General features: G+C 47.3%; 1 protein-coding gene across 1 annotated transcript; it reads right to left on the bottom strand.

The window, feature by feature from the left end:
* Positions 1–835: 835 nt before the first annotated feature.
* LOC115308242 lies at positions 836–16,471 on the bottom strand. Its single transcript, XM_029966088.2, has 2 exons — positions 15,968–16,471; positions 836–2,441 (listed from the first exon to the last, which is right to left on the bottom strand). The coding sequence occupies exons 1-2, from the start codon at positions 16,246–16,248 to the stop codon at positions 836–838; spliced, it is 1,887 nt and encodes a 628-aa protein (XP_029821948.2). The 5' UTR covers positions 16,249–16,471.
* Positions 16,472–18,499: the final 2,028 nt, after the last annotated feature.

Here is an 18,499-nt window from a genome sequence, read left to right on the forward strand (position 1 = left end):
AAACGCAAGTAACTTGAAGCTTTGCCGAAGAACAGACCCATCCGAATCATTTTCTTCAAATTCATAAAACGCCGAATCGAAACATTCAATAATACCGTCGTCATCAGCATGACTGAAATAAGTGACTATCATCATGATGCACATTTTGTTAGCTTAATGTCCAGTCAAAGAGTAGAAAAATAAGAGCAACTTGTGATCTTCAAAAATAATGTGCTATTCTGAAAAAAACATCGGCGACAATTATTATGCGCCGTAGTGGCATCCGTTTTGATTTGCTAGTATTACACTAATATAACTTTTTAAATAAATAAAAAATCAAGCTGTTTTTGCTCTAGTATGGCGTGGCTCACATCGATAATGAAAAGTTCTCAAGTAAACTGCACATTTCGACGTATTTAACTTGCCAGTCAATTTTTCTTCCACACTGCTCTGTCATTGGGTAGAGTGAAGAATCAATATGCCGGCAATGTCTAAAAAATGTAGTGATAAGAGAAACGCAGGTTGATTTAAATCATTCAGTTTTGATTTAAATTAAATAAATATGATCTAAATGAAATAAACTTGATTTATTCGTTTTCTTTTCAATATCATTATTTTTATTCTCCCCACACTGCGGGGAAGACATGAAATTCGAGAAACTTGGGAAAGTGCTGACTGTCCTTCATCTTTTATGGCACCACGGTTGTCTAGATGCTCAATGCCGACCCTGTTTCCCAAACCGTTTTAGAAATAGCCTTCTATCTATTCATAATTTTTACTTGGTGAACAACCTTTAGTACCATTTAAGCGTGTTTGTAACTTTCTGAAAAACACTGGGTGCTTATTACAAGCATGTTTATTTTTTACAATTGCAGAACTTTTCTAATAAGCGATCTTTGATACAATAGGCGGATTTCGCGTAGGTGTTCAACCGGCTCACCCCTTCCAGCACGGACACGCTCCCGTTCAGCTCGTTTACGTGTAGCGTTGCCTCGAAGATGCCGCCGCCCGGTGCGACTTTAAGAGTGACCCAGTAATGTTTGATCTTGGCATTCACCTCTCCTTGGGACGGAAGACGGGTCCTGACGTCTATTAGTTCGGCCAGCTTAAGCGAGTCACACTTTTGTGCCACTCTTCCAAGCCACTTGTTAATCTGAGCCACGAAGTGTTGACCCAGAAAAGCTGCGAGCACCGGTGAAACGCTGCCGCTTTCGTCTGTTTGGCACGTGCACCATTCGTATGGGATGGACGCGTCCGCGCAAGTCCGTGCCTCTGGTATCTCGTGGAAGAGGCTGAGGCCGTACTTGGTTCGCGGACCGGGCTGTCCGGGGAAGTCGAGGAGCTCCATCAGCGTCGCGTGGATGTCGAAAGTGGTGGTGAGTCGCATCTGGTTCCGTCGAAGGCTTCGCTCGACGTGAGGATGGGACGCCAAGAACCATGGCGGAAATATCACGAAAGCGAACGGCTGTCTTTCTTCGTACTTGCCGATGAGTGTCGTTCGAATGTCGCCGAACCGAATGCCGTGGTCGCTGAGGAAGATTACCGCGGTGTTGTTGAGCACACCGGAGGCGTTGAGCTTTTGGAAGAGCTTGAGAAAGGGAAGATTCGCGTAGCCGGCATAGTTGAGATCGTCGTGCGATATCTCGCTTATCCATGTATAAGAGAAAAATTGCCTACCTTTCATTGCAATTGTGAACTGGGCAAGGTAATCGAGCAGAATCTCAAATTGCATGCGTGGTCCTAGGCAGGGCAGACCTCCAAATTTAGCCTTTATAGAAGAATGGTCTATTGCCTGAAGGAGCGGACGAAAATAGTAGTCGGCAGGGGCCTTATGAAAGCCGTTCATGTGATGATTGAACAAGCCGAAATCTGGAGTTTCTTCTACGAACATAGTTCTGTAGCCACGCTCCGCGTACCTCTTCCAGATCAAATCGAGTTTGTCGCTGAATTTGTCCGAAACCAAGTTCAGGACTTCCGTCCCATTCATTCCAGTGATGAGAGGAACTTGGTTTGGAAAAGAATTGTCCCCAAGCTTGTTGTATCCAAAAAGTTCGAATGCTTTCAGCTGATCCCTAACGAAAGCTCCTGTCTGTCGTAGGTGCCGGAGAAAGTTCAAGCGAGATACCGAATCCAAACCAAGAACCAATACGCTCAAGTTGTGTGACGTCCCGTTAGAAGCGCGTTGGCATCGCAGCTCCACGTCTGCTTTTGGTATGAGATTGAGTAGGAACTGCTTGTGGAAGACCTTAGTGAGATTCGATTTTCGGGAACACTCCACGAGGCCGAACTCTTTGTCCAGGTATGTGCCGAACTTCAACGGGACTTTCTTTCCGTAGAAATGCTTCGCATCAGGCCTGAAGTTACTGAGTTCTCGAATAATTTCTTGATAAGAACAGTTAACATCTTCAAGCGGAACTTTGTGTAACAAGAGGTCCTTTTTCTCGATGAAGGGAATACCGTCTCTGGAAAAAAAATGAAAAGAAAGAAAAGAAAGAAGAGTACCAGTTGAGGTGTTAGTTTTTGTCGTTCACAAGGCGCCTGTTACTAAGGGCTTGCTGTTTGAAACAACAAACCGTCTGGGTTAATTTATTCGTTCTGTGAGATATATCATATAGAACAGTGTTTAATAAGGATAAATGCTGCAAGAAAGGAAAGACCGGGCAAAAGAAAACAGTCATCAAAAATCTGGAGGTGTCTAGGCATTACATAGGCTTATCTGGGGCACTAAATGTATAGACGCTTTACACACGCGCCAAATTACAGCCGCCATTGCTGACCTTCTCTTGTCTTACCGAGATGCCGAGCATACTGAAACGGTAGTTGACGATCCTCTACAAAGGCCGATTCTTTAGAAAAGGACACAGTAACACTTAAAATGGCAATAACCTGGCCTGCTATGGTAATCATGAAGTGAAATAAACGGAATAAGAGGAAACAAAAAGCCCTAAACTTCTCATTAGGCAATTAGGCTAAAGTAAGGAGTTATTTTCTCGTTATTATGGATGTGTCGTCCTTCTGAAGCAGTAGACGCCTTTTAATATTTTTTGGTGTTACACCTAACTTTTAAACGTCTTGATCTTTTATTTGTTTGTAAATTTTATTGTTGGCGTTATTTGCCGTGAATGTCAGGCGCGAGCTGGGATGAAAACCGAATGGGGTAACTTGTGTTGTGTACGTTCCTCTCCAGAAGGAACTAAATACCGTTACTCCTTACTTCATCAAAAAGTAAAGAAAACACGTTACTCGTTTCTTCTGAATTCTTGACAGGCTAACAGTTCAGAAGAAACTCCTCCCACCTCTTCCCACTTTAGCGGAGCGGGCGCGGGAGCGGACGTCGCCTCCTCCCTAAAGTCCGCTCCGCTAAAGCGGAAGGGGGTGGCAGGAGCTTCTTCTGAACCCTAAACCAGTCACCGACTATAAGTCGTTAGTACATTCCTGAAAAAAAAAATTAACCAGATGCAAGTAACACGTTAGTCGTATATTAGCAACGTGTTACATACAAATTTGGAGTAAACTATATGCAAGCTATTAATCGAAATGCACATGGTCCAGGGTACATGCAACTTGCCTCCTATGAGGATATCTGGATTGGCTTGCTAGAACAGGAAGACAGAGAGGCTAACCTATACTCCGTCTCACTAATACCGTGCAGTACAGCCTAAGCTACCGGAGAGAGGGTGTATCCCGACCTTTTCAAGAGGAGGGAAAGGAGGAACAGGGGAATCCCAGCCCTTCTCTCCTTTCTCTCTTCTTGAGCAGGTTAGCACACCTCTGTCCCCTGTGGCTTTGGCTGTATTACAAGGTTTTAGAAGGTCTTCCTGTTTCTAGCAAGCCGGTCCAGACATCCTGCTAGAAGACGAGCTGCAGGTACTCCGGCTGGCTACTCTGTGCAGGGAGAGAAGGGTGAGGACTGAGACGAGACCGGTTTTAAGCCTCTTGACACAGTTTACGATCGGATGCGCGTCAATGTAACCGGTCATGAGCCGTCACAAAAGGCTTAAGAGCCGGTCTTGTCTCAGACGGTCGGAGTCAAGTGCAGGTGTGGGGAAAGGCACCATGACAGAACAGCACACGACAAAACAGCACGCGACAAAACAGCACGGTCAAAACAGCACGCGTCAAAACAGCACAGCGTCAAAACAGCACGACGAAAAAACAGCGCGCGTCAAAATAGCACGCGACAAAACAGCACAGCGTCAAAACAGCAAAGCAACAGGAGAGCACGTGCCAAAACAGCACGGCGTCAAAACATCACAGTGTCAAAATAGGACATTGGCAATACAGCTAGGGTTTGGCGTATTCGGTTTTTATTATTTTGAAACTCGGCGTACATTTTTCGGTTTTTGTTACCAACAGAAGTTTTCGGTTGATTGCTGAGAATATTTGTAGACGCATAAACTTTTCAGTTCTTTTCGGTTTATTGACAAAAACCAGTATGCTGACGAAAATGCAATATTTAAAGGCGTTTGTTTAAAATGAATAGTAAGTAAACCAGGTACTGGATTTCTTATTTGTTGCTGTCTGTGGCAGCCGACGCGACCTGTTCTGCAAGACACAATGGGGCCCTATCGTGATCTGACATCATCGTCGTGGGCTCGTATTTGTACGCAGGACGAACATTAGCTTTACTATACCACTTCGGTCGGAGAGGCAAATGTCAAAATCCAAAAATTTCCAAGCATTGTACTCAGTGCGTCTTTCCCCATTTTCACGACTGCGAGAGGTGGTTAATTCACGCAGACCAAGAAACGACAATAATGCAAGCGTATTTATGCCCTCCTCTAGTAGACGGAAGCTAGGGGTGTTAAAAAATGTGCGGCATTTACGGATGCCCTTTAATTTCATTGTTCAGTCCACGATTAAACTCTCTTCTTTGAACAAAAAATTCGGCACACAAATCCCTATCAGGTGAAAAACCCAGATTTCGTCCTGAAGACCATTACGTCGGTTCAACTTTTGTTGAAAGTCGAACCGATCTCGGAGACAAGCTGAAAACTGCGGAAGGAAGTAGTCATACGGTCAGTAATGAGGTACATTTCCCAACCCACCCCTCCAAACGCCCTCGAAAATACTGACATTTTTCAGTTAAAACCGAATTTGTAAAAACATATTTCGTCGTACTTTTACCGGTTTTATCAGTTTAAGCCGAAAATGCTGAACCCTAAATAGAGCGTATGGAGTTAAAAAAATTCATGTCTCAAAGTAGGCACTGTAAAGGAGTGGAGGGTCTAGGCCGATTCCTCCAAGGTCAACTCGTCGACGGCCAATATGTCGAATGCGTTCTCATGGGAGCAAGTTGGGAGTGGGGAGTATACTCGATGCGCACATGAAGGCTCCGTGGGCAGTACCGAAGCCCCCGCTGGTGCTTATTATGGCGATTTCTCGAGCAGTTCTGCTAATATTGACGCGCAAGTTTGCTGGTGATGTCTACAATAAAAGAATCAATCGCACGGCAATGTGCTGTTGTTAGTTTTTAAAAGAAAAAAAGTGTGTTCAGCAACGGTGTGCTTAGTTCATGCTGTACGGCAACAGCATTGAGGCTATGGCATGTTTCTGCTTCACCGGTTTCCACTTGATCGAGGCCTTCGTCGGTGATAATCTGAGTTTAACTCAAAGCAACTTCTCGCCTGCAAGCTGCAACATTTTCTTGCAGCTTGTCCGGGACATTTTGTTCACGGCGAATGAACCCCGCAGAATCGGTGCCCATGGTACACCTTAAATTCGCTCGACATTAAGTTGCCTTATCCTTCCCGGTTCTATCAATGCATCTGTAATCGGCGCATCTCCCGCTTTTTTGGGGGGGCGTTTTACGCTTAGGTGGTAATTACGAAACGACGTCGAGTACCCTCACCGGACCGCCGCAAAACAGACGGTTCATAACTTGAAGTTATGGATTTATTTTTCCCAATAACTTTTCCTCTTTCGCTAAATCTAAAAAAAAAAAAAAAAGATTAGACAACGCGGCCAACATCGACGCGAGGATATCACCTCTAACTACCCATTCTCTTCATAGATCAGCGCAGTTAAGTAGTAGTAACTACTGCTAACTTCGTTTGTTTTTAGCAATCACACAGCAGCAGCAGTCGGGACACGGACTTGGCAATGAAATAGGCAATAAATCCCTTTATAACCCAGCGACAATAAATGAAAGGGTTAAGGAGGTTCGAAAATATTCGCGCAGAGGGAGGTGAAGAGCGCGCTCGAAGTTGCTACATACGTGCTGTTTCGACGCCGTGCTGTTTTGGCACGTGCTCTTCTGTCGCTTTGCCATTTTGACGCTGTGCTGTTTTGTCGTGTGCTGTTCTGTCGCCTTCCCGTGGGGAAAGAGTCTCAGCTCAGATGGTCTGAAAGAAAACCTGCAAAGCATATGGGACGCACGAGCTCTTGAGACTCAACGATGCGCTTGTGTGCTAGCTTGAAAAGTGCCTTCTTTCAGTTTTTTTTTGTCTTTTAGTCACACTTTTGCTTCAGTCGCACATGAACACTAATTTACAACTCAAGCTTTTGGTCAGAGTGTAAAGCGCCGTTCACGCTCTTGCGACCGAGTAAGACCGAGAGAGACTAGACCGGTTTTTAAGCCCTTTGTTACTTCTTAGGACCGGATGCGCTGCAGCGGAGCTGGTCCTAAGAGATAGCAAGAGGCTTAAAAACCAGTCTGGTCCCTCTCGGTCTTACTCGGTCGCAACAGTGTGAACGGGCCTTAAAGTGTTCTTTTCGCATATTCTCGTTTTGGCGTCGCGTGGTCGAGTTTCACTCCTGTTGCCGGGAGTTGTTTTTCTGCCTCCCATTCCGACCCGCTGATGGCGGCTTGTCGGTGTTTGAGGTCGGAGTCCATCGCTGCCTCGCTCTCCCTCGTACCGTCTGTGCGAAGTGGTGGGGGTGAACACGTTTGTTTAAATATATTTATATATATATATACAACGCGCATAGTGGCGGGAGGCCGAAGGCGTGGGTATATAACTGAGAAGAAAAAAGTGAAAGCCGTTTACAACTCCCTGTAACGCCGAATTAGAGCGCAGCTCTTGATGAGGAGGAGGGAAGGGTACTTGGGGGGGGGGGGTCAAGTGACCTGGGGGGGGGGGGTGGGTCACGTGACGATGTCGATGATGCCATCAGTGACGTCACTGATGATGTCATCAGTGACGATGACGATGCGGATTCCGATGACGTCATCAGTGACGTCACTGATGACGTCACCAGCGATAATGACGATGACGATGCGGATGCCAGTGACGTCGTCAGTGACGTCACTGATGACGTCATCCGTGATGATGACGATGCAGATGCCGGTGACGTCATCAGTGATGTCACTGATGACGTCATCAGTGATGATGGCGATGACGATGCGGATGCCGGGGACGTCATCAGTGACGTCACTGATGACGTCATCAGTGATGATGACGATGACGATGCGGATGCTGGTGACGTCATCAGTGACGTCACTGGTGACGTCATCAGTGACGATGACGTCATCGGGGAGGTCACGTGACCTCGGCGGGGGGGTCACGTGACCCGGGGGTATCACGTGACCTCCCCGAAGTCACGTGATACCCCCCGAGGTCACGTGACGTCGGGGGGTCACGTGACCTTGTGGTGACCTTGGGATGACCTTGGGGGGTCACGTGACCTTGGGGTGACCTTGGTTACGCCGACGCCGTCGGCGACGCCGACGCCGCTCAAGCCGGGAACGGGCCCCTAAGAGCGGCGCTCTAAAAGTGGAAGCCGTTTACAACTCCCTGTAACACCGAATTAGAGCGCAGCTCTTGAGGAGGAGGAGGGAAGGGTACTGGGGGGGGGGTCAAGTGACCTGGGGGGGTCACGTGACGATGCCGATGATGATACCAGTGACGCTGACGTCATCGGGGAGGTCACGTGACCTCGGCGGGTGGGGTCACGTGACCCTGAGGGGAGGTCACGTGACCTCGGGGGGGGGGGGGGTGTCACGTGACCTCGGGGGGTCACGTGACCTTGGGGTGACCTTGGGATGACCTTGAGGTGACCTTGGTTACGCCGACGCCGCTCAAGTCGGGAAAGGGCCCCTAAGAGCTGCGCTCTAAAAACCCTTAGTGAAAACAGCAACAACGGACGATTTATTCTTCGACGTTTCGGCCGGAGTCCGGCCTTCGTCACGAAGACTGGCGAAGGCCGGACTCCGGCCGAGACGTCGAAGAATAAATCGTCCGTTGTTGCTGTTTTCACTAAGAGTTTTTTCTTCTCAGTTATATATATATATATATATATATATATATATATATATATATATATATATATATATATATATATGTATATACCGCCGGAGACTCGAAGTTTTCATGATGCATCGTCTCCTAGGTTGTTAGATGGAGTTTCCCAGGCCTCCCTCAGAGATGTAGTCTAAGAAAGACCTGAGGATCCTGGTCTAGCTTGGGTCGTCGCCCGCTGGCTGCGTCCAGTCCTGCAGTTCTGAGGGTCCCTCATCATTCGCCATCTTACTGGAGATGAGTGTTCTGAGGGTGTCTGTGCGAAGCGCGGCCAGCTCGGATGTCGTGGTGCGAACCTCGCAAGAATAATATATACAACAATCTCCCCCGGATGAGCGATTAATTTAGCTCATAGCTATTGGACATCCAGGAGTTAAAGCAGCTCATTCGGTCGTTCTGCTCCCTAGAATGATTCGCGACCCCAACTGTCTTTAGGTGGCGCTACTCGATTTCCAATGTGGCGGTTATAGTGGGGGTCGGAGTTGCGTGCTTGTATACCAGTTGCTGAGCCTGTCTAGTGTGCTGGCTTCACTGAGCGACACCAGTTATTATCGCATATACAAGGAGGCTAAGGTGCTAGAGGTGACCTGCGTGCTATGCACGCAGGTCACCTGTTTATCCTAAAACCAAAACCAGTGTCTAGCGCAATACTTACGCCAGGAGGCACGTTTTAATTCGGGAACAAAACCAAAACTAACTCCTATTTTGAACTTAATTTCGGATAATAAGTCTTGATTTTGGTTTCTCTTCTCACTCAAGATCTTTCTCGCAGCGTAATTATTGAGCTGAAGTGATTGTTCGCGGAAGGTTTATTTTGTGGCGTAGGTGTCTGATTCAGGCACTTCAATATATTTTGGAGAGTTCAGTGTCCCTTTGAAACAGGGTCTTTCATACACCTTAGAGATGACATAAGATATTGTAGTTGTTAAGATATCAACGCTGACATGTGTGCTTTCTTAATGAATTTTCTAACTAAGATAATTGTCATGTCAAATAATGAACTGCGGGTCGCTTAATGCGTTCTGGGGAATTTAGATAATTAAATGGTTTAGCATCATTCGCGGCCATAAAATATGAGAGTCAAACAAAATTTTACACAATACCACGACTGGTGAGGAGTTTAGAATATGTTCACAGAACGTATAAGTTAAGAAACGCTGTTCTTACTACAAAAAAAAAAGGCAAAAAAAAAAACGAAATTCGAGTTAGAGAACAGAAGTGTGTGTTTGTTAAGGCAACGCGTGACGCATATGACTATATTACATTCAGTCTTAATGTTTATCCTGACAACGATGTCAGAGTTTTTCATATGCTAAAAAGAAGGGGAAAAATACACCTTTTTGTAAAAACCATTATGGTTAGATGGCGTATTTTTGTGATTGTAGCGTTTATTAACGGCCTACATTACTGCAATAAGTATTTTTAATAAAAAAAATTAGGCTATTTTATTATGGAGGTTTTCGAGCTCTAATATATTTTGTTGCTTATGATATAATTTCAAACGCGCAAACAACTATGGCAGTCCAAAGTTTTCAAATTATCATCACTGGTGTCAATTCTATCATTTTTAATTAACAACTTATAAAGTAAGAAAATAGCCTAAAATTAATAAAAACATTTTAGCTAGTCGGAGAAATTCATGCAAAATACATTAATTGTGGGTAAAACATATGGTGCTATCAAAGTCGTGGCTTTTGACAATTAGCAAGACTTCAAAATGTGCCACCAATCTTTACGGCTTAAACGACTTATTTTTCGCGGGCTTAATATTTCGCGATTTAGGTCAAAGCTGGAGTCTTGGAATGATTCGCGGGTTCTAATTTTCGCGACGCGGCGGCATCTCAATATAGATTCCAATGTGTTTACATTTTACCGGAATCGTTCGCGGGGCCTATTTTTCGCGAATTGTACGCGATTCGCGAAATTCGCGAAAATTCGGTCCGCGAAAATTAAGTCGTTTACAGGATATTTTTTACAAAATTATTTTAAAGAATGCTTTTAATGTTATTTTTATGTGCCGTCGTCTTGCAAATCGCAGCCTTCGCAGTTCGAAGGAACGCTTTGCCACTTGCTCGTCTGCTCACTGCGGCACGTTTTGTTGTCGTTGGAAGACTGGTGAAACAGTAGTGAGTTTTAGTAATGCGTATACAAGCGAACGCAAGCACTCTGTGTTTCCGTTAGCGTAGTGTGTTCCACGTTGCGCGTGCGCGGATCTTTAAATTGCGTCTTGGATTGGCACAAGGCGACGACGCGACTGCTCATGCGTGGAGCACAAAACTCTGAAGCAAACGCACTGCGTTTGCGTTAGCTTCTATACGCGATAGCAAAATTCTCTAGTAAGATACAATCCCATGAATACCGGGTGCAGTGCTACGTTGGGACAGTGAACATTGTTGTTTTCGTTCGGAAATGGCATTTCGCGAGCCATGATCGCGAGCAGTTCCGCCGTGCCCGCTGAGCAGGAGAACCGGGGGGCCCTCACTAGTGCGCTTTCCGCTTCCGCCGCGAGAGGGCGAGTAACGAGCTGCAGACGCGAATAGCACCACCGCAGGACCGCACCCTGTTTATTCTCCATATTCTGTCAATAAAATTTTTTGCTCCTCCTCCTCCATCGTCGTCTTCAAAGGTCACTGGTGTTTTTTTCGCTTCGGCAGCTTTACAGATCTCCGAATACACAAAGTTATCCAAACTACAGAGGCTTTCAGAGGCGTTCAACGGAAGGACGACAGGGTGCGGTCCTGCGAAGTGCTCTTACCCGGAGGGGGCAGTAGTCAAACGACGAAATCAGCTGGTTTAAGCTATGGGAGATTGTTGTATATATCATTCTTTCGAGGTTCGCGTTCGGTGTACTTTCAGAACGTCCTTTTGGGAGAGGTGATCTTTCGTGCTCTGCGACACGAGGTCCACCCTCAATATGGTCTTCGGACTTCCGTGGTGCATAACCGCTTGGTGTGGCCTGTAGTAGACTGGTCCCTTCGCAGGATCCTTTTACAGTCGGAATGCCTCTAAGTAGCCCTTTTTCATGTAGTCTCGGATGCAGGCATGATGTTCTTTGTCAGCTGCTCACTTTTCTGGAAACGTGTGGTATGCGATCGTTGACGCTTCTCCGCTGTCTCTCGGTTGTCTGTAAGCTCCTCGGCCCTTGGTTTCTTTGGGACAAACAACTTGAAGCGAATGTCTTCGAATTTGAATTTCTTTCTGATGTTGCGGCTCGGGTTTTGGCGACTGGCTTATTTGATCCCAAGGTGCTCAGGTTCTGAAGTGGATCTCAGGTTTGCTGCTATTTCTTTTTCGACTGCATGGCCATAGTGACCGTCCTCACGTTTGTGGCCAAGGAAAACGTCGCCATAGACTGCGATGTTTCAGTCTGGCCTTGCAGAACCCATAAAAATGCCGTCTTCATTGCAATCAATTTAGTGCCAAGACGCTTGATGGATCCACTGACGCTTGTTCGGTAGTAATCGTCTCTAATTAGGAGACCTATTCCTTCTTCAGTTTGGGTTGCTTGCGGGACGTCTGCCTTCTTCATCTGCTTCTGATGGAGACCGCTTGAGATCCGCACAGATGCAGGGTACCTCGAGAGCCTCTACCCGGACTTCCTGCCTGTCGTGCTGGTTTCTGATCAAGAACTCCACCCGTCGCCACTTTGTGTTCTTTTTCGCTGTGTTGTAACCGAAAGTAAAGATCCCGAGCTCTTCTTCTCCCAACACCTTTATCTGCACATTCTCGGAGACGTTGCGCTGGCTGCCGCCGTCGAGGAGAAGCCTCACGAGTGCATGCTTCTGTAGACCCTCTGCCCATGCTCGTGCTGTCTGAAGGAGAACCGGTGTTTTCTTTTTCCTTGCGTCACAATCTCCCATACCAAGAGAAGACTGCAACACTCCTTGTCCGTGTATCACATTGAATTCGGTGACTGCTACACTTTCTTTTCCGGCGCCATACAGGACTCATATCGCACTGCGGTGTTAGGTGTCTCCCAAAGCGTTGCGCCCGTTTGAACCATTTGGATTACCGACAGTCTCTGGATCTGTGATCTCGCTTGGTACGGTGCACAAGCAACGATTCTCGCGTTTCAGGACTTCTTTTCTGTCTGAAACTGACATCTGTGAAGAACAGTAGGCTGAGGCGCGGTTGTCTGAGCGGCAGAAAACGCATTTCGTCACGTCCTCGATGTTCATGACGTTTAAAGCCGCAGCTGACGAGAAGGGCTTTGCTTTGTAACTATCTCTATGCGACCAACAGGGTCGTCAGTTTGCAGCTCTCTCCGTGGGTCTGCCCGTTTGCATCTTTTCGCGTGATTTCATCTCTCTTCTCAAGAACCGCGGAATAAACTGTAATACATCGCCCCCTCTCGTTGTCCCATCTTGGGATGACATTCGAGAAAATGTCAGCAGGCACGGCCTTTTTTTTTAGCACTGCAAGGTGCAGCACTCCATACGTCCCAGAGCTAACCCTGAGAACACTGAGGCTTCTTACTCCCATTTGTATATGTTGTCAATGAGGGCGCGAAGTTTGTCCATGCTTCTCGAATCACGCAGTGGCTGGATCGTGAGTGGCCTCGACATATGGCCATCGATGATGATCTTCTTTCGACCAAATCTCTCTTTCAGAATGTCAAGCGCAATTTCGTAGTCATCTGCGGTGACATCAAGCCTTGCTACAGCCACGAAGGTAGATGGTGAGGTACTTGAACGTGTCAACGCTTGATAGTGTCGGATTCGCGTTGATGGTCGAGCCGCTCCAGAACCCTTGCCACGAACGCAGCTCGCCTCCAGACTTCGAGGTCTCCAACTTGGGGAGCTTCACCGCGGGGCTTGCTCCTCGCACGACGCTCGCGGGTCTTTGTACTAGTTCTGCGGGTGACGTGTTTGTTGACGTCCGACTCATCGACGTTCTTTCGTGAATCCGGTAACGCAACGTGCCCTTTATTTTAGACTTCGCGATGCTTATCCCTTTTATGTAGCTCTCGGCGCATCTGATTTTCTTTTCTAAGCATTCGTCGTCGACACCCTGCTCAAACTCGCGGTCGAGTTCTTGAAGTGAGTCCTCCTTAGGTGTTAAAAGGTTCAATTTGTTTCCAACTCACCGACTGACGACGGATCCACCATGGCAGCGATGTCTTTCATATGCTTTATGATCAACGATCGCAAGACTGTGCGTTCCTCTTTTTTTTTCTCAGTCGATTGGTGGTTTCCATTTTCTCTGGTAAACCTCTCTCCCGGGTTGCGGCACCAAAAACTGTTGCATTTTAGTCACGCATGTATAGTTTATTTAGACTAATTTACAACTTAGGCTTTTGGTCAAAGCGTGAATTAAGGCTTTTTTTTTTTTTTGCATCTTCTTGTTTTTGTGTCGCTTGATCAAATCTCGTGTCTCTTTCTTCACTCCTGTTGCCGGCCGTTGTTTTCCACCTTCCATTCCCACCCACTGTTCGTGTGCTTGCCGTTGTTGGAGGTCGGAGTCCATCCTTGCCTCATTCTCCCTCACACCGTCTGTGCGATGCGCGGACAGCTCGGGTGTCGGAACTCAAACTTCGCAATAATAAGATATACAGCAGTCTTCAAAACAGGCACAGCAGAAATTGTGTTTTCTAAATACGCAGCTTATGCCATAGATTTGCGGCACGCGCGTTCGTTTTCACTTAGGACACCAACCACGGAAACAGCCCACGGCTTTCCTCCTTGATTCCTGGCGCTCGTCTCTTTCCCTTGTTTTCGGGAGATTGTGGACCGATGACAACAGTGGAGGTCTTGAAAACAGCCAGCCAGCAGAGCGTGTGAGTGGCTGTCAGGACTGGCGTGATGATTGCGCTCTAAACCTCAGTCCAATAACTCTGAGCCTGTCGATATGTGAATCGTATGCGTTCTTTGCTGCGTGAATGAAATCAAGTGAGCGTTTTGAAATGTACCATTCTGCAAACATCCAATGGCTCTATGGTATACTTGTTTCCACCCTACGATGGATTAAAGTAAGAACTGCGGACCGCTATGTCCAATAAAAGGCCATTTAGAAACGACGTAATATATTTATCTGAAGTATACGCATCAGAGCAGCGGGCTGATATGCACGTCGAAGCAGCGTATACTATATGGTTTCTTTCGCATAATTGAATGTAGAAAACATCGTAGATCAAGACGAACTGTAGGGAGAAGGTGCGGCTGTGACTGCTTCTTGCCAAACACTCCAATACTTCAGAAGATGCTGGCTCGGAATATATTCCGGGAGCACCTCTATGGTGAATCTTCACATGTACAATCCCCGTTCACCCCAATCGAACGGGTGCTAAATTAAATTTTGAGATTGGCTTTTTATGGCCTACGGCCAGCATCCTAGAAAGCCCAAAATTACAACTCTGAATTTCCTTCTCGTTTTCCGCCTCTTCAAGACGCTACCAAACACCACGTAACGCCGCCCCTACTTTAAATTGCATCTCAAAAAAAAAAAAAGAAAAAAAAAGAAAAAGGGCGTATTGCAAAGTCTGGTTGCGTTTTTATTAGGTATAAAAAGACCGCGCATGATAAAAGAGTTTTCGTAGATCGTTTTCGCCGTCTCGCAACGCTCTTCGCAACCCGCTACGATACCTGGAACTCTACAGCCAAGGCCATCGGCACGCAGGCGCAGTAGCAGCTTTTTTGTTGCGGAGGGCTTAGCGGAGGAAGAAACGCGGTCTACGAAAACTCGCTATTGTAATTTAGGGTTCTCTGTAGTCACTCGTAGCTGGAGAAACGCATGGTGTTTATGATTATATTTACGCTTCCTGCCTTGTGATTGGTTCTTTGATGTTTTTCTCGGATAATGCCGCATTCTGATTAGCTGCAGAGGGATGATAAGGCGCTTGGTACTCGCCACGCCCTTCATTTCTTAAGCCAGGCTTTGTGAGTACAGAGGAGGCATAGCCTCCTCTATACTCAAGTCTCACAAAGCCTGGCAGTTCGACGACGGAGCCATAGAGTGCCCGGTCGCAGACTTGGATTGCGAGGACCTGGTAGCACAGAACATCAAAGAGCCATTTCTCGGGAACCTGGACGTCAGCGCACAGCTTTTGCAACGGCGAGGACCCGAAACACGCTTGTTCGCTTGGGAGAAGTGTGTTTCGGCGTCTCGCCGCAGCGGTGCGACAGTCACGTGGCTCTCTTCTCATCCGTTGTGTGCCGCACCACCTTTTCCATTTCGGCGGGCGCTTCTCGTGGCGATCTGCCAAGCTTTGTCTATGCTATAGGATGCTTACGGCATGCAGACCGAGTTTACGACGTAAAGAGATTGACGAAAATAATCCCTGAAGAATGGGAACAAGAGGGACAAAGGACAAACACAAATCTCCAAACAGCTAGGTGACTGCTGCGCGACCGAAAAAATCCGCCTGGTCCGGGTATCGAACTCGGGACCTCTCCATTTCCAGTGGAGCGTTCTACAAACTGGACTAACCAGGGGTTAGACATCAGTAGAGCAAACATGTTTTATCAACTGTCACCAGTCTAACACCAACAAGGGTGAAAGGCTCGCATTTTTAAGGTTGTGATTATAATGCAATTAAATCAAAGGTGCAAGTGAGCTGGACAAGATTCACGAAAATATTCCCTGGAGAAGGGGATGATGTAAAAATCCGCTTTAGTGCCTCTTTAAGGGCTTTCGTGCTGCCCCTGGGTCAGAGGAACAAGACAATAATTTACAGATGTCTTTCCACAAGCGTTCCGAGAAAACAAACAAAAAACAACATATTTTAAACGAGGAAGCGAATGTCCACCAACCTTGTTGAGATGAAGTTGGGATTTCCGGGGCACCTGATGGGGTCCAGCTTTTTTATGTACTTCTTCACAGACGAGTCGAACGGATCGAATTGCTGCATCGTGCATCCGGAAGTCTTGATACTATATGAAAGGTTATCGAGGGTGGAATGGACCACGATGGGCATCACTATAGAAGGCGGCCCGGCGTTCATGGTGAAGGGGCCGAAACGGTAGATGACCAGAATGCTGAAGATGGCGACCAGCACGATAAGGAATCGCAACCTAGTTAGCTTGTGTTTCATGGTTCAAGATGACGCGCTGTTGCAAGCACCAACCTGGGAGAAGGCAGGGAGGGTACGCAGTTTCAGGAACTGCTGCGCAAGAATTTACTTTGGTAACAGCTACGCTTAATATAGACGTAGTTTTTCGTCTGATCCCCGAGCCCCCGGGATGCGCTTTATCGTATTTGAAATGGGCGGTCCAACGATATTTGTATCTTCAGTAAATCTGCCTTAGTATTAATCCTGGACGTTCAAAACCCACAACACACGCGTTACTTTTCCTCTCCGCGCTGCGGCAGTCGTAGGAAAAATTTGAGAAAAACGAGCAGGAGAGATGATCGAGTGTGTTAGCGCAACGTTGCTCGAAGCGCGTGGAGCGAAAGCTCGCGCTGCAGAACACAGGGACCCTGGGTTCAATCCGTTGGAAGTTGCGCCTCGTCGGTGTCCTGTCCTCCCTTCGTCCTCGTCTTTGCTGCGCACGCGCAAGTTTTATGAAAGGGCTCCTACCCCTGCCTTTTCGATCTGGATGAGCATCGACCGGCGAACGGTCGTGTATTACTATACTTCGTTTCAGCTTCGGTCCGAGCGCGGCCGATGTTATGAGCCGAAGGGCCAATCAAACAGTGCAAAAAGCGCAGCGTCATGGTGTGCTCTCTGCTCTTGATAGGACTAGGCGGCGGAGGAGCCCGCACAGAGAGACGGCGAATACCGACTGGTCCTATCAACTGCAGAGAGCACGCCATGACGTTGTGCCTCTTTCGCTGTTTGATTGGCCCTTCGGCTCATAGCATCGGCCGCGCTCGGACCGAAGCTGAAACGAAGTATAGTGCGTGATGCACATCAAAAGACCCCAGGCTGGCAGTTGTACCGCACCGGCAAATATATTCACCTACAGCTAAGACATCAGACGCCCATTGGGGTGGACTAACTTCCGGCTGTCTAAACACGCATTCAATCCAATCATAAGGAGTTTTGGGTGACTGGGGAGGTATGCAACCACTGGACTACCCCGACTTTTCTTTCGACTTTTCCTATACCTGGCTTATGAATGCCCCAAAACTAGGTGAATCTAACCGATGATGTTAAAGAAGTTTGGACACAGCAAAAAAAGAAAAAGAGATAACCATAATGCTAGGACCAATTGTAGGTTCCTATATTTTTGCTAAATTTGTTTTGAAAGTGGCGCGATACCAACTATCGCGCCACTTTCAAAACAAATTCGATTATAAATGTTACAATAAATCGATTATAAATATTACAATAAATCGATTTATATGCGGGACCCTCGGATCCGCCCCATTCGGGAAGGCCGCCATCTTTGTTGGGTCGGCGACTTCATTCTCCCAACGCGCGGCGTCACCTTGCACGTACTGACGTACTTCGCTCTCTTGGCGTCTTCTTCGTTTACCTTCCGTGTTTCGAGCACTCGGTCTGGAGACAAGAGACCGATCCCACAGCTAGTTTGAGTACGCCACCGCTGCCGACATGCATCGTGGGAGCTGTAGTCTTTCTGCACTCGCGACAACCCTACTGGAGGTCTGCGCGAGCAGACCATGAGGCAACATGAGCTCTCTCGTGAACTGGCGTCTGCCTCCTACGAACTACAGTTATGGCGGCGTCACGCATGCGTGGAACGCTTGGTGAGATCGGTCTATAGACAGACCTCTCGTATAAATTAGCCAAGAATCAAAGAGAATGTTGGGAACGAAGGTACACGCGCTGCACGTGCTCGCCTTTTTTGTAAAAAAAAAAAAAAAGATTCGAAGTAAATAACAAAAATATAGCGCCCGTAAAACGCGCGTGCAAAGTCCCTTTTTTTTTATTTTTGCTTTCGAACAGTGATAGGACCGAAGACGCCAGCACAAGTATCGCGTGTCCCTACGTTCCCGGCCTTCTTTTCGACGCTTGGGCAATACGGCAGAAGGTCAATTACATCTACGGCATCGCTCCCTTCGTGGGAGTCTTTGACCCTGATCGCAGCAGCGATGAGAGAGATTGTTATCAAGAAACGTTGGAAGGTTGGAAAGGACCAACGTCGGCAACTTTGTCATTTTGATTTCGACCCGCTAGTGACCAGCTCAGCGACGCCGACTAGATCGTCGCGTACGAACTCGCCGTTGTCACCCTCGTTCGCGACAGTCTCGCACGTGCAGGAGGGGTGAAAGGTCAAGGAGCGAGAGCGAGAACAGGCAATTGGCCCGTTGCTCTCGGGCAGGGGGCGCGAGAGCGTCCGAAAGACACGACCATGTTATGCTGGCTGCACCATCCACCC

This window comes from Ixodes scapularis, unplaced genomic scaffold, assembly GCF_016920785.2.
Source record: "Ixodes scapularis isolate PalLabHiFi unplaced genomic scaffold, ASM1692078v2 PGA_scaffold1__304_contigs__length_218370807, whole genome shotgun sequence".
In the NCBI taxonomy this organism is placed as follows: domain Eukaryota; kingdom Metazoa; phylum Arthropoda; class Arachnida; order Ixodida; family Ixodidae; genus Ixodes; species Ixodes scapularis.